The sequence below is a fragment of the Eucalyptus grandis genome, chromosome 3 (assembly GCF_016545825.1).
Source record: "Eucalyptus grandis isolate ANBG69807.140 chromosome 3, ASM1654582v1, whole genome shotgun sequence".
Classification (NCBI taxonomy): domain Eukaryota; kingdom Viridiplantae; phylum Streptophyta; class Magnoliopsida; order Myrtales; family Myrtaceae; genus Eucalyptus; species Eucalyptus grandis.
In genome coordinates this window covers 61,494,942-61,510,241 of record NC_052614.1, presented here as the reverse complement: position 1 = coordinate 61,510,241, position 15,300 = coordinate 61,494,942, and the positions used below count along the sequence as shown (strand labels likewise).

The window sequence follows — 15,300 nt, the reverse complement described above, 5'->3', positions numbered from 1 at the left end:
TCCCATTTTTTTTTACATGGAATTCCTCTAATACAATGTATAGGTTTTGACACAACTTCGTTACATTTGGCTCCCCGACGTGTTATTCTATATTAATCCCTGCCAGACGATAGTAAATGTCTATCAAAAACTCTTATGACAATGACAAAAGAATGTACTCTATGAATGCTTTTAAGGCAAGCGTCAGTTTTTTTTTTTTTTTTTTTTTTTTTTGGGCTATATAATTTAAGGCTCTAATTAGATCAGAAGAGGTTCGAAATTCTTTCCACGTTGGAGGGCCAAGGAAATCTTATGCAAAGTATCGCTATCCCGGCAGTTCCGATTCGGCAGTCGATGCATTGTATGTCATGTACAATGAAAACGGCGTACACACAAGCCAAGTGGGATTGCCGAGATGGAGAAGCAGTAGATCGAAACGTGATACTCCCGCATTGGGACCCACCGACCAGGCGAAAGGGCGCCCCTTCCTCGTACCAAAGTTCATCCAGAATCAGATGCAACTGTCCGTAATCGTTGAGGCCTCTCAATCCCGCTGAGAAAAGGCAAAAGGTGGAGAGACGTGGCGACACTTGTGAACTTTTTCCAACGTATATAAAGCCGGACACCCATCCTCTCCCCCGTAACTCAAAACACTCAGACAGTCTCGAGGCCTGTCTCCCTTGCTCCCGCTCAATACAATCGCTTGAAATTTTCTCATACCATCTCCGCCTTTGACCTCGAACTCGAGGTCAAAATGGCGACGGCGGGGGCCGGAGGTGGCCATACCGATGGACCGTGCACGTCCTTTTTCGACACCCTCTTTCAAGAGTCGAGTGTTGAGCTAGAAAAGGCAGAACCTTTCGCGAAATCGCGAGAAGAGATCGCCTCCATTGCTGTTGTTGGCGGTGGTGACCCTGGCGACCTCGGGTTGCTTCCCCATTTGGTTTCGTCCCCAAAATTAGCCATCGGCAATGGCGAAATTGATGCCGGGCTGCACCAGCGTTCTTGCCTGCCCCCGCCCGAACCCCATTTGGCACTGGCCGCGCCAGTGGAGAAGATCAAAGAGGAAGAGGGAGATGAGGAGGTGGCGATCATTGCTGATCCCAGAGACGCTGCCGCCGGTGCAGTGGCGGACGAAGTGGTGAGACCGATGCATGGGCTGGGGGAGACAGGGCCGGCGCCCTTCCTGAAGAAGACGTACGAGATGGTGTCGGACCCGAGTACGGACACGGTGGTGTCGTGGAGTTCGAGCGGGGGCAGATTCGTGGTGTGGGACGCGCACGAGTTCTCGAAGCAGGTCCTGCCTCGATACTTCAAGCACTCCAACTTCTCCAGCTTCATCAGGCAGCTCAACACTTACGTGGGTACTCCTTCAAATGTGATTGTGTTTTTTGTCCTTGTTTTTGCTTGAAACTTTCCCCATTGGTAAAGAGCAAAACTATTCGTAGAAATTCATATAATGTCTGCATGTTTATCTTGGTTTGACTCTGTTTCCGCTCGGTTTTTTTGGTTTGACTCTGTTTCGGCTCTGTTTCTTTTTATGTCGTCCAGAGTGCGATCCTCTAGTCCCCGGGGCAAAGAAGCTATGATTCAAGGGAACCCACTCGCGACGTTTTGCTTGGTTATTAATTGTGCTTTATCCTAGATTAGGGGACGAGGAACGAAGAAATCTGGAATGGTGGGCGAGATATATGGATTCTATGTGAATCATCACGAATCATAACGATTTATCTTTTCACCGGATTTGTACTTGAGTGCTTTCATCAAATGGTAAATTTTAATTTGGATTAGAATAGCACCACAGCAGTTCCTTTATAGCTGTTAATATTTTACTGTTTTGATGCTCAATTTTTCACTTTAGCTGAACGTTAGATTCCTTGGGCCGTCGCTTTGTTTCCATCCGATGTTTTGGTAAAGCCTTCTGACGCTTGTCTTCTTTTTGGGCAAGACTAAAAGCATAATTCTGCACTTTTGTCTTTGTATATATGAAGTCGACGGATTGATATCGAGTCATTAAATTGTCCATACCCTTTTTGGGACTTCTGTTTCAATATAAACTCCTGAACCCAGCTTCCTCCTATTCTTCATGCATCGTTTTCCATGATATGTCGCAGGGTTTTAGGAAGATGGATCCAGATCGATGGGAGTTTGCGAACCGAGGTTTTCAGGAAGGGAAGAAACACTTGCTGAAGAACATAAGGAGGAGACGCGCACCCAGCAATCATATGAAAACATCGAGTAGTACTGTTGCTTCGGATTATTGGGAGGCTGGAAAGGAGGCTGAACTTGAAATGCTTAAGAAAAACCAGGAAGCGTTGAAGGCCGAGATCCTGAAACTAAGAGAAGAGCGGGAGCACTCGCAGCATGAGCTCAATCAGGTCACCGAGTGGATTCGCTATGCCGAGAGCAGGTATCAGCGTATGTTCCTCTTCCTCTCCAAAGCAGCCAAAAGCCCGAACTTCGCCCAGCATGTAAACCAAGAGAGGAGGCAGAAGAGAGAATCAGAGGCTTGTGAATCGAGCAAGAAGAGCAAATTGCTTGGTCCCGATGACAAGGCCACCAAATGCTTGCTCGAAGTAGCGGATCACAAGATTCAAAACCCGAATTTTGAGTGCCTGAGGATCGGTGATGATTCGGCACAGATGGAGTCTCGGTCGAACAATGTTTTACCGGTGGATGTTGAGACCGTTCAGATGCACACCCCGTGGCCTCCTCCGATGGGTGGTGCAGATTTCAGGGTTATGCAGGGTCAGACACCCGATCAGATGGCCGGAGCTAGTCCGTCAGATTTGCCTTTCGTTTTCCATGAGAAGTCGGAGAAGCTCCTCGGAGAAAACATGGTCGTGGGCGATGAGGCGATGGATGACCCGGGATTCTATCTTGAGCTGGAGGGTCTAATTGAGAAGTCGTGTGGTTGGAGTGAGTACACAAGTGGGCTGGGGAGCAAGCGGCGGGACTGATGCCCTAAAATTTCCATGCTGCTCCTGCTCTGTTCTTTCTGTTATATGCTACTGCTATCTTTCGTGACCCAGGTCACGGAATGCAGCCTTTGCATGGTCGGAGGGAGTATCTGAAGTGAAGTGACTGAATCCAACCAATGGACTTATGTGTCCATGGTAAATGCCCATACTTGGTATATTTGTTGTGGTTTCTTCCTTTGTCTCCATTGCAACAAAATGCTCTCTGGGTTCTTTTATCTTAGTTTGCACTAGGCTTTTTTTTCGGTTTCTCTTTTTGTAACCATGATCGGCATGATGAGGATCCGATGTGGAAATACATCATAAATGGGTCTCATAAATAACATCATTTTGATTGGAAAAGGAAAAAAAAAAAAAAAACAACGTTGTCGTCATGGGAAAGCTAGGTATGAAGAAAATGAATCGAGATTGCATAAAGATAAAATATGCTAATTTTATTCTTGGAGCACTCTTACGTTTCGAAAGTCCGCTAAAATCCCTAAGCTTGTCCAAATTTCACTTTAAGATTTTGGTAATATCATGGGTATGCCGGTTTGCATTTTTTTTTTCTCACTACAAAGATTAATTTGGGATGAATGTGGCATGAATACATTGTAAAATTGATATGAGATGAATGTATCACAATTATACCACATTAAAATGTTAAGAGATATTAACCCTTGATTTACATGTTTGACATGACTAAATTCTAACCACAAGTCACAAGTTCTCCATTTATTCACTAAAGAGAAACGTCTCTCTCTCTCTCTCTCCGAATGTTTGACATGACCAAATTCTAACCGCAAGTCACAAGTTCTCCATTTATTCACTAAAGAGAAACGTCTCTCTCTCTCTCTCTCTCTCTCTCTCTCTCTCTCTCTCTCTCTCTATTATATGTGTTTTTTTTTTGTGACCCGGGAACCACCGTACAGTCGGCAGCCGACAGCGTAAACCCGAGGCATACTGAGCCGCCACCACAGACCCAACCGTGAGTGAGTCGCGTGAATGCGACACCTCTGGGATTTGAACTCCTCCCCTTTGTGAGAGGGAGAGAGCCTAAAGCCAACCGCGCCACCGCGGGCGGTGGTGTATTAAATGTGTTTTTATTGCAAGCTTTTGTTGAGAAAACTAGCTAGTGATACTATCACACCTTGAACCTCGAAGCGCGTGCCCATCCCTCGGTGGTCGATAAAATTGTGACGTCTCAGGATGCGTCGCCGACCCATTCATTTTGTTGCACATGCGGAAGCGAATAAATATCCCTTGATAGTAAACAACTTGGGATAGAAAAATAGAAAATAGATTCACAAACAAAAATCTCTTCTATATACTATACAAAAATCTACCAAAAAGATCTACACCCGAAAGTCTAGGTCAAAACGGAACAACGGAGATTCTAAACTCCAAGCTCTCCAGTCCTTATCTCTAGTCCTCCACTCTACGGTCTTGAAAAGAATTGAGTCCACGACGAGGTGAGATATAAATCTCAGTGAGTTCACACTTTAAATCCCGATTAGGAGAATAATACGCCTAAAGGCGTCCTAACCATACAACCACACAATTATAGAGACTTACCTCGTCTCATATCCACCCTATATGTCAGCACAATTCATATCTTAGACGGCCATAAAAACATGAGTAGCAATCAAGCTCAATCAACTGGAATGCCACACTCAATTTCAACCAAGCACAGGGGTCCTAGTTATAAGGCCGAATCGTTATGACACGTTCCATACCGTATCACACAATTTTGTCCCATAACCTGATGCATTTAACTAAATTACTCATGCATTCCTAGTTTTGATCTTAGCTCAACGGCACGGCCTACTCGATGTTCGACAGTCTTTTGGCGTGGCCAGGCATCGTCTCACCCCATTGAGCACGGCAACATATCTACTAGATGGCTTTCCCAAAGGAGCATGGGTTTAGAATCTACTGCAACCAGCTTCCATTGTCTAGGGGCATCCCATATAGGGGTACGTCCAGCTCAATAGCTCGGGACGAGTTCTCTTAACCAACACACGACATTCAATCTCGGCCCAGGATACTGTGTATTGTACTTAAATGCTTTAATTAAAATGGTGAACTTGACCTATTTTCTTTGTATTAGAAATACACGATACAATAGTCATCTGTGGGTACACGGTCAATTCACACTAGAAAAATTGATATTTTTCCTTTTCAAATCTCTTTATTGGATATAGTATTTAAAACCATTTTCGATGTCAAAAGCCGACACCCGATAATTTTTAAATAATTACCGAAATTTTCAAATTTTGAACTAAATACTCAAAATTGCAATTACCACTCAATTTGCACAATTTAACGCTCAATTGCAGAAATTAATCACACCATTGCAATCAGTGCGAAATTTCGGTCACCGACTATCCCGTATAATTTCTGGAAAATTTTAATTAATAAAATAAGTGCCGTAATTAATTAAATAATTTAATTTAAATGCAATAAATAGCAACTTAGGCCGAAAATGCTTAATTAACCGCCCGAACGAGCCGAGAAAATTTTCGAACCTATCTAGATAAATAGTATGACTACTCTAGTCCCTAATCTATCCATTCTAACCACCTAACATACACAAATGGATAATTAAATCACTAATCTATTCTAACTATCCACCTAAACCTTAATTAGCCTAAACTAATCATCTCTTAAGTATCATTAACTCTCTAAGCAGAGTTTAGCAAGTAAACTCACCAGTTTAGCGTTCTGATGAGTTCACGGCGATGGCGACGGCGATGCGAAGGCAAGCAATAAACAACCCTACGGCGACACCAAGCGGGGTCCAGATGGCCTTGAAAAAGCCGTACGAAGCTCTTAGCCGAGCTAAAAGGTTGGACTGACGGCTGGAAACAGCAAGGCTAGACAGCGATGGCTACAGTAGCCTAGGCGGGACTTTCGGCAACTTGGACGGTCACATACAATGGTTGGAAGGCTTGTTGGACTTGCAAACAGAAGCAGATGTTGGCGTTAGGAGGCCGGATGAGCGAAGTGGCGCGCATGGGACAGCGGTGGCACAACAGGCTTAAGAGCAGCGCGGTGAGGCGCGACGATGGTAGGCAGGCGTGCGACGACAAGGGGGAAGGGAGAGCTGGTTTCTGTACAATTTTCTCAGCTTGCTAGAGCTTCAACAATGGGGAAAGTGGGCTGCTGAAGGGAAAAGATGGCTGTTGCAATAGGAGGGGCCACACAAATATCTAAAACACTTGAATTATTGACCCACCACTCCTTGGTTGTCATCCTTTGCCATATTGCAGCCCTCAAGCTTCCTTGGCAAGCCTCCCAAGGGTCCAAATGTTGCACATCACGAAGGCCTACGAATTTTGTGCAATCCCCATTCAATTCCATTCAATCCCTCTCCAATTGGACCTAAATTGGAGTCCATAAATCCAACCAAGGTGCCCATTGAATTCACATTTTTCCTCGTCAATTTATCTAACTTGAATCTCAAAAATGCGACCAAAAATGATTCTATGATTTTCTTGGTAAAAAAAACCCTACTTTGAATTTTTGCCAAAAATCTTGGTTTACAGAAAAATCTTCGGAAGGCGAGTCGACACTTCTAAAATGAATTGTAACATGACAGAATTTTCAATTTCTGAAATCAGGTTCAAATTCACGGTTAATTTCAATTAGGTGCGATTTTAGCATGACCTAACCTACCGAGTAGCTTTTAGGAATTTTTAGTATAATTGACTCGTGATCGATTATTTTTTAGCCACATTGTACATCTTTGACATATTGGCGACTCTCGGTTGTCGTGAAAATCTCGAGATTTCAAATACGGACACAGGGTAATGACAGAAAAATCGATCTAGTGTTGTTCAACAGAAATTTTGCAATTAGGTGGAATCACTCACATACTAATCACATACCTCTATCGAATCGACCTATCTCCGGTCTTTGATCAATTTTGATAGTGCTGTAATGATCCTTGCATATTAGCACGGTCGAGCAATTGATTCCTAGTTGAATTCTCAAGTCTATTGCGTTTAGATTCCTTAACGGCTTCACCTGATAGACTAGTTATCTCGAGTGGCCAACTTAGAGAAAAGAACTATAAGCGAGTCGATAAAAAAGCCCAATTTATTCAATTGAAAAGAAAACTTGAAATTTAGAATGTCATAGATACCGTTCTCAATCAACAAGGTTCTAGTAGATTTTGCTGACAAAATTGGTCATAAAATTTTAAGTCTGATAATTGTCTTGAAGTATGTTAATCTAGAAAATTGCTCTAGTATGAATTACAAAGTCTACTTCAGATTGAACAAGCTTAGACTTAAGTCTAGATCTTTTATTGAAGATAAGGACCAAGAGAGTTACCTTCATTCCCCATATGATGCAAGTTCAAAACACGGCAAGTTCAAAATGTGAGAAGTTTAAAATAAAGCAAGCCCATAATGTGATAGGTCCAAAACGTGATCATTCCATGATGAATAAAAGCTAATGATCTAGTTTGAATTTCATATTTAGAAATATTTAAATGAGTCAATTTTTTTTTTTTCGATTAGAAAATCAATCTTGAGACAAGTTCTATCGAAATAGATAAGCTTTACTTATGAAAATCAAGATTATGATTGTACGGATGGCCATAATCAGTGGAAATTCAGCTTTGTGTTACTCAACAAACATCCAATCTTCTAGATTCAAATTTGTCCAATGAATACATTTGGAAGACGATTCTCCAAAGATAGTCCTATGGCTAGTTTGGAAGTGGATGAATATACAAGGAGACCAAGTTACCGAGAATCATGTAAGAGACAATACCTAGGATCTAGAATTCTAAAGTTTGAGTGAATTTCGATCGCACACTTATCTTTCACGAGCTTCAATTTTGTGAGTGTGAGAGAAATACAAAAAGAATGACTAAGTGAAATAATGTGATCTATCACCAAGTGCTTACACTAAATATTATAATCTCTTATAGATCATCTAGTGGAAGCAAGTCAATAGGTTGTCAGATGGAAAAGTGGACGTAAGCTTGATTTAAATCAACAATTATAAACCTTGTGTGCAATTTCTTTTTTTCTCTAAACTTTTACTATTTTTGTTATAATAAATTGCACACTCGCTAAGTGTTTCTCTACTACATAACAAATTCTAAACCCTGTTCCAAAATCTGACCATTATTCAGACTTTAATCTCGACTCTTTCAATTTTGCTTTAAATTGTCAAGATTTCATAGATTCACCTATTAACCTCCCCTCTGTGTGATACTTGCTAACTTCATCCGCTTCCACATGTCAAGAAGGGAAAAGTTGATTTTTTTTTTTTTTTTTGGTTCAAATGAGAAGTTGATTGATGGTACATTGTGATTGAAACTTTTTCATAACAACACTACTTAGTCAATGGCGGTAATCATTTGACTGGTTGAAGCTAAAGGAGTTTATTAAAATAAGGGCATATGCTTTAGCATCGGAGTTTGAATCCCTCAAAACGGTGTTAAAATACGACACAACATTGTCTAATACAAGTTTTTTCTACTGATTTACATTGTGATTCTTAGGATTCATTTATCTAAAAATACAAATTATTTGATAGTATTTTTCATAAAGTGATCGTTTTTATCAATTGAAATAATTAATCAATAAAAAAATTCATTATCGATTATAATTTATATTGAGATATTTTTGTGAATTAAGAGAATATATATCGTTTATTCATTTTTTTTTTCAAGCAACAAAAGTGATTATCTTTAAAAATAATTATTTTTAAATAGAGTTTTTTTTTTTCATGAAATAAGTGCATTCTTAGCTTTCCAAGTGAATTTTTTAAGAGAACTAATCTTCTCCCAAGTCTCTGGCGAAGTGGATAATTCTGAAGTCCCATCACATTAATTAAAAAGGTGTGCAGTAGATTTGAAGCAAAAAGTCTAGGAAAATACAAATTGCTTACAAGAGGGAGGTTACTTTCATAATTATGAAAATAAATTTTATTATAATTAGGAGTGTGCAGCTGGACCAGTTCTATTAGAGCCAGGCCGAATTGCCCAGAAAATAGGTCCTAGAATGGAACTTGTTGGAACTGATTCAAGAGTGGGTTCTAAGTAAATACCCACCACCAAACCACCTTGCTTTGGAACTTGTTTCAAAATCAGTTTTATAAGCTGAAAAGTTAAAACCTTAATTTTTCCCCATAAATTCTAACCTCAACACTCATTCATCATTTATCCTTCTTTGGAAGTCCTTACCAATCTTTCGCCTTTTCCCCTAAATTTTTATGGATGAATGGAAATTAGAGTTTCATAACTTTTGTGTTATGTTATGCATTTGAACTTTTTTATTATTTATAATTATGAGTGACTATGTGTTCATCTTATAGATTGTTGTTTTTTGTTGATAGGGATTTTTGTTGTTTATCTTTTACTTTGAATCATTTTATTGCTCATAACCTCATATGATTTTAAAAAAGATGAACAAAAAAAAAAAAAGGAAGGAAGCAAAAAACAAAAAAGGCAGGTTCTTGGGTAGACTATGGAGTCGAACCCGCTAAAAATGGTAGGTTTGAAGCAAATAGGATAGGTTCTGAGGTCCAAAAATTTGGAACTGATTATAATAATGTAGGTTTTAGGTTCTAGCTCTAGAACCTAGTCACCCTAAAACCGATTACCTCTAAGTGACTAAGCTACTTTTAGGCATGAGATTAGTTCAAATTCATCTAGTTATTATTTGTCACAAGCAAACTATGGTTTTTTTTTTTTTTTTTTTTTTGAGCCAAACAAAGTCACTACGACTCTTATTGAGACCAAAGCCAAGTTTGATGCCAGATATGAGACCCCTATTTTGAATTATACACTCTATTAATTGTCGGTTGGCAGTCTTATATATCTCACTTTTACTCAACCTAACATCGCTAATAATGTTCACATTGTTAGTTAGTACATGATCGTGCCTCGTGCAACCCATTTTGCTGTAGTGTTTCGAATTCTTCAATATGTCATGAATAAATTATTTCAAGGCCTTCAATTTTCTACTCATTCAATCTTAGATTTGATAGCTTATTCTAATAATGACCCTCAATATTTTTGCTCCACTATGAACTGCTATTTCTTTTTGGAAAAATCACTTATCTCATGGTCTAGCAGAAAACATACCATTGTCGATCACTCTAGTACAAAAAAAGAATGTCAAGCTATTGCTAATACCACATTAGAGTTACTATGGTTGCAATAGCTACTAGGAGATATTGGAGTGTGTCGTAATAGCGGAAAAGTCATTATCGCAACAACCGAAGTGCTATCTAAATATCACATAATGACACGTTCCATCAAAGCACCAAACACATTGAAATATATTGTCATAACATAACTGGCTTCGCCTTTTGTGCTATTGTTGGTTCAGCTAATCAGAAGAAAGCTAATATTTCATGTAAGATCTAGCCATTTGTCAACAATCAAGAAACTTATGGTTGCGTAAATTGTTTTTCCTCATTGGAGTCTGACCACATATGGATTTTATAAGTTTCCCGGCGAATGATGTAGGGATTGGTTGCAAAATTGCTGAATCATTGCAGACAATCTATAATAACATTTCAAGCATCAGACAGGAATGTTGGAATCTTTGGGGTGCAATGCAACCAAGTGATGCAAAGAACGACGATAGCATCGATCCTCTGAATTCCAACATGAACCTTACAAATACTCATGTTTGAAGCCGCAAAAGGAAGGAAAGATTTTCAGACTCCCAATTGGTACGCTATTCTTCGAAATTAGCTTTCTTGTAATTTAGGTTGTGGGTTATATTAAAACCCTTTCGAGTGGCTTTGACTGAGTGTTTCCTCGTAAGGAAAATAAGCTTGCTTCCATCATTTCCACACGAAGAAAGTGCAAAGATGTTCCTGTCTAGTCGATATTTTTAAATTTTCTTGCTGACTCGTATCACGCCACAGCCAAACTCAAGAAAGAGAACCCAAAGAGCAGAGGAGAGCTTTGAACGGAGAACTGGAATTTCCAAATTGGTCCAATCATTCTGCCGGAAATTGCACGATTTTGGTTCTGCGAGGTCCTGATATATTAGGGTTTGCTTTGACCTTTGTCTCCAATTCACCTTAAGCATGATTGCTCGCATGTTTTAAGAAAGCTTGACCAAGTGCAAGTAATCATAGTTTTTTCCAAGGGTTTCGGTTCTCATGTAAGGAGGAGAGACGCGGCGACACTTTTGGACTTTTTCCCACGTATATAAAGCCGGATACCCATCCCCTCCCGCGTCACCCAAACACTAGACAGTCTCGAGGCCTGTCTCCCTTGCTCTCTCAATAGAATGCTCGAAAATTTCTCATACCATCTCCGCCTTTGACCTTGAACACGAGGTCAAAATGACGACGGCACCCCCCGGACGCGGCCGTACCGATGAACCATGCACGTCATTTTTCGACACCTTCTTTCGAGAATCGAGTGTTGAGCTAGAAAAGGCGGAACCTTTCATGATATCACGAGAAGAAATCGCGTCCATTGCTGTTCTTGACGGTGGTCACCTCAGCGAGATAGGGTTGCTTTCCCATTCAGTTCCATCCTCAAAAATAGCCATCGGCCATGGCGAAATTGATGCCGGGCTTCTCTTGCGTTCCTGCCAGACCCGGCCCGAACCCCATTCCGCTCTGGCTGCACGTGTGGTAAAGATCGAAGAGGAAGAGGAGGATGAGGAGGTGGCGGTCATTGCTGATCCCAGGGAGGCTGCCGCCTATCGCCATCGTGCTCGTTGCAGGCAGCGGTGGACGAAGTGGTGAGACCAATGCAAGGGCTGGGGGAGGCAGGGCTGGCGCCCTTCCTGAGGAAGACATACGAGATGGTGTCGGACCCAAGCACGGACACGGTGGTGTCAGACCCACACGAGTTCTCGAAGGAGGTCCTGCCTCGATACTTCAAGCACTGCAACGTCTCCAGCTTCATCAGGCAGCTCAACACTTACGTGGGTACTCCTTCGAACGGGATTGTTGTTTTTGACCTTGTTTTTGCTTGAAGCTTTCCCCATACGTGAGAGCAAACTATTCGTATGAATGCGTATAATGTCTGCATATTTATTTTGGTTTGACTCTGTTTCAGCTCTGTTTTTTTGGTTTGACTCTGTTTCGGCTCTGCTTCTTTTTATGTCGTCCAGAGTGTGATCCTCTTGGACCAACGGATAGTCCCCAGGGCAAAGAGGCTAGGATCCAAGGGACTCCACTCTTGACGTTTTGCTCGTGGTACATACAATGGCCCATCATCATATTCAAGTGATGATGCTTTTGATGGTAGTTTGCAGAAACTACCATGTCAACCATGACGTCAGAATACCCATTAAAGATTTATCTCTTCACCGGATTTGTATTTGAGTGCTTTCTCCAATGGTAAATTTTAATTTGGATTAGAAATACACTACAGCATCTTCTTGTTAATGTTTTTCTTTTTACTGTTTTGATGCTCAATTTTGCACTTTCTAGCTGAAAATGAGATTCCTTGGCCATCGCTTTGTTTCTATCCGATATTTTGGTAAAGCCTTCTGACACTTCTCTTCTTTTTGGGCAAGACCAAAAGCATAATTCTGCACTCATGTCTTCGTATTTATGAAGTTGACGGATTGATATTGAGTCATTAGATTGTCCATACATTCTTAGTACCGGTGTTTGAATCATTGCAAACGATCTGTCCTTGAGATGCTTTGTAACCTGGGTTTTCTATATGGGACTAAATAAACTCCTCGACCCAGCTTCCTGCTATCTTCCATTCTTCATGCATCACGATCCAAGATAAGTCGCAGGGTTTTAGGAAGATCGATACAGATCGATGGGAGTTTGTGAACCAAGGTTTTTAGGAAGGGAAGAAGCACTTGCCGAAGAACATAAGGAGGAGACACAAACTCAGCGATCATACGAAAACATCGAGTAGTACTGTTGCTTCTGATTACCCGGAGGCTGGAAAGGAAGCTGAACTTGAAATGCTCAAGAAGGACCAGGGAGTGTTGAAGGCCGAGATCCTGAAACTAAGAGAAGAGTGGAAGCACTCGCAGCATGAGATCAACCAGGTCGTCGAGCGGATTTGCTATGCCAAGAGCAGGGTATCAGCGGATGCTCCTCTTCCTCTCCAAAGCAGCCAAAAGACCGAACTCTGTCCAGCATGTAATCCAAGAGAGGAGGCAGAAGAGAGAATCAGAGGCTTGTGAATCGCGCAATAAGACCAAATTGATTGGTCCCAATAACAAAGCCACCGAATGCTTGCTCGAAGTAACGGTTCACAAGATTCAAAACCCGAATTTTGAGTGCCTGAGAATCGGTGATGATTCGGCACAGATGGAGTCTCAGTCAAATAATGTTTTACAGGTGGAGCTTGAGACCGTTCGGATGCACAACCTCTGGCCTCCTCCAATGGGTGGTGCGGATTTCAGGGTTATGCAGGGTCAGACACCCAATCAGTTCGCCGGAGATAGTCCGTCAGATTTGCCTTCGGTTTTCCATGAGATGTCGGAGAAACTCGTCAGAGACAACATGGTCGTGGGCAACGATGCGATGGATGACCCAGGAATCTATCTTGAGCTGGAGGGTCTGACTGATAAGTCGTGTGGTTGGAGTGAGTACACAAGTGGGCTGGAGAAGCAAGCAGCGGGACTAACGCCCTAAAAATTTCCATGCTGCTCCAGCTCTGTTCTTACTGTTATATGCTGCTGCTATCTTTTGTGATCCAGGTCACAGAAAGCAGCCTTTGCATAGTCGGAGGGAGTATCTGAAGTGAAGTGATTGAATCCAGCCATTGAACTCATTTGTCAATGGTAAATGCTCAATACTTATTATATATGTTGTGGTTTCTTCCTTGGTCTCCATTGTAACAAAGAGCTCTCTGGGTTCTTTTTTCTTAGTTTGCACTAAGCTTTTCTTTTTCTTTTCTCTCTTTTTGTAACTAGTTATGTATAAGAGAAGCCGTTTATAGTGCCAAAGTTCAATTTCAGTTTAATGGTTAATGGCCTCATACAATATGTACATCGTGCCCCATCCTTCTCCAATTATTTTTTTTGTCTTAAAAAATTTCAAACCAATACACTCATATCGCATACACTCTAAATTAGTTTACATATCATAAAAAATCTCAAACAAGTCGGATGATAGGCGTGATGAGGATTTGATGTGGAAATACAACATAAATGGGTCTCGTAAACAACATTATTATGATCAAAAAAAAGAAAAAAGAAAATAAAAAGTCATGATGGGTAAGCTGTGTATGAAGAATATGAATCAAGATTGTGGAATTTGATAAAATATGCTAATTTAATTCTTAGAGCTGTTCAAAAAAAAAAATTCTTAGAGATCTCTCACGTTTCAAAAGTCTACTAAAATCCAGAACATGATCAGTTCAGGATGAATAGCTGGTGATCTAGTTTGGATTTCACACCTAGAAAGATTTGATTGACTCAATCTTATTTGATTGAAAAAGCAATCCCAAGACACGTTCTATCTAGATGGAGAATCTCTACTTATGAAAACTAAAACTCTGGTCCTATGGACAGTCAAAATCAAGTGGGGATTTAAGTTTTGTCACTCACCGACCATCCAATCTTCTTGATACAGATCTGCCCAATGGTAGATAGGAATATGATCCTCTAGAGACAATCCAATGGCCAATTTGGAAGTAGATGAGTATATAAGGAGACCAAGGTGCCAATAAGCATCTAAGAGACGAGGTCTAGAATCTAGAATTCAAAAGTCTTAGTGAACTTCGATTATGCACTTATCTTTTGGGAGATTCAATTTTGTGATTGTGAGAGAAATATAAAAAGAGTTACTAAGTGAGTTAGTGTGATTTATCACTAAATGCGTACCGTCGATATTGTAATTTTTTTATTGATTATCTAGTACAATCTAGCCAGTAAGCTATCAATGTAAAAAAAGTGAACATTGGCTTGATTTAAACTGAACCATTATAAACTTTGTGTGCAATTTCTCTCTTCCGTTAACTCTTATTGTTTATTACTATAATCTAGTGCACACTCGCTGGATGCATCTAAAGTCTATTTTACTGCATATCAGATTCTGAACCTTATTCCAAAATCTAACCTTAGTTCAGATTTTAATCTTAACTCATTCTTATCTGCTTTAAATTGTCAAAATATATTCACCTATTTAGCCCTCCTCTAAACGATACTTTCTAGCCTCATCAGCTTCCACATGTCAAGAAAGGAGAAGATGAATTTTTTTTATTTTTTTTCAGTTGATTGATGGTACATCGTGATTGGAACTTTTTCATGACAACATTGCTTAGTCAATGGTAGTAATCATTCAACTAGAAGCTAAACGAGTTTATTGGATGAAGGGCATATGCTTTAGCATTGAAGTTTTAACCCTTCAAAAGAGTGTTAAAATCCGACATGACATTGGCTTATATAAA

The 15,300-nt window shown here is 40.5% G+C and overlaps 2 protein-coding genes across 2 annotated transcripts; both read left to right on the top strand.

Annotated features, from left to right (window-relative positions):
• The first annotated feature begins 642 nt into the window (after window positions 1-642).
• Window positions 643-3,280, top strand: LOC104440172 (heat stress transcription factor A-2). Its single transcript, XM_010053143.3, has 2 exons — window positions 643-1,339; window positions 2,094-3,280. Exons 1-2 carry the CDS (start codon window positions 734-736, stop codon window positions 2,937-2,939), a joined length of 1,452 nt encoding a protein of 483 aa, XP_010051445.1. The 5' UTR covers window positions 643-733; the 3' UTR covers window positions 2,940-3,280.
• An 8,400-nt stretch (window positions 3,281-11,680) lies between these two features.
• Window positions 11,681-13,653, top strand: LOC104440171 (heat stress transcription factor A-2-like). The gene is made up of 4 exons (XM_039309893.1): window positions 11,681-11,896; window positions 12,740-12,982; window positions 13,245-13,491; window positions 13,607-13,653. Exons 1-4 carry the CDS (start codon window positions 11,681-11,683, stop codon window positions 13,651-13,653), a joined length of 753 nt encoding a protein of 250 aa, XP_039165827.1.
• The last annotated feature ends 1,647 nt before the right edge of the window (window positions 13,654-15,300 follow it).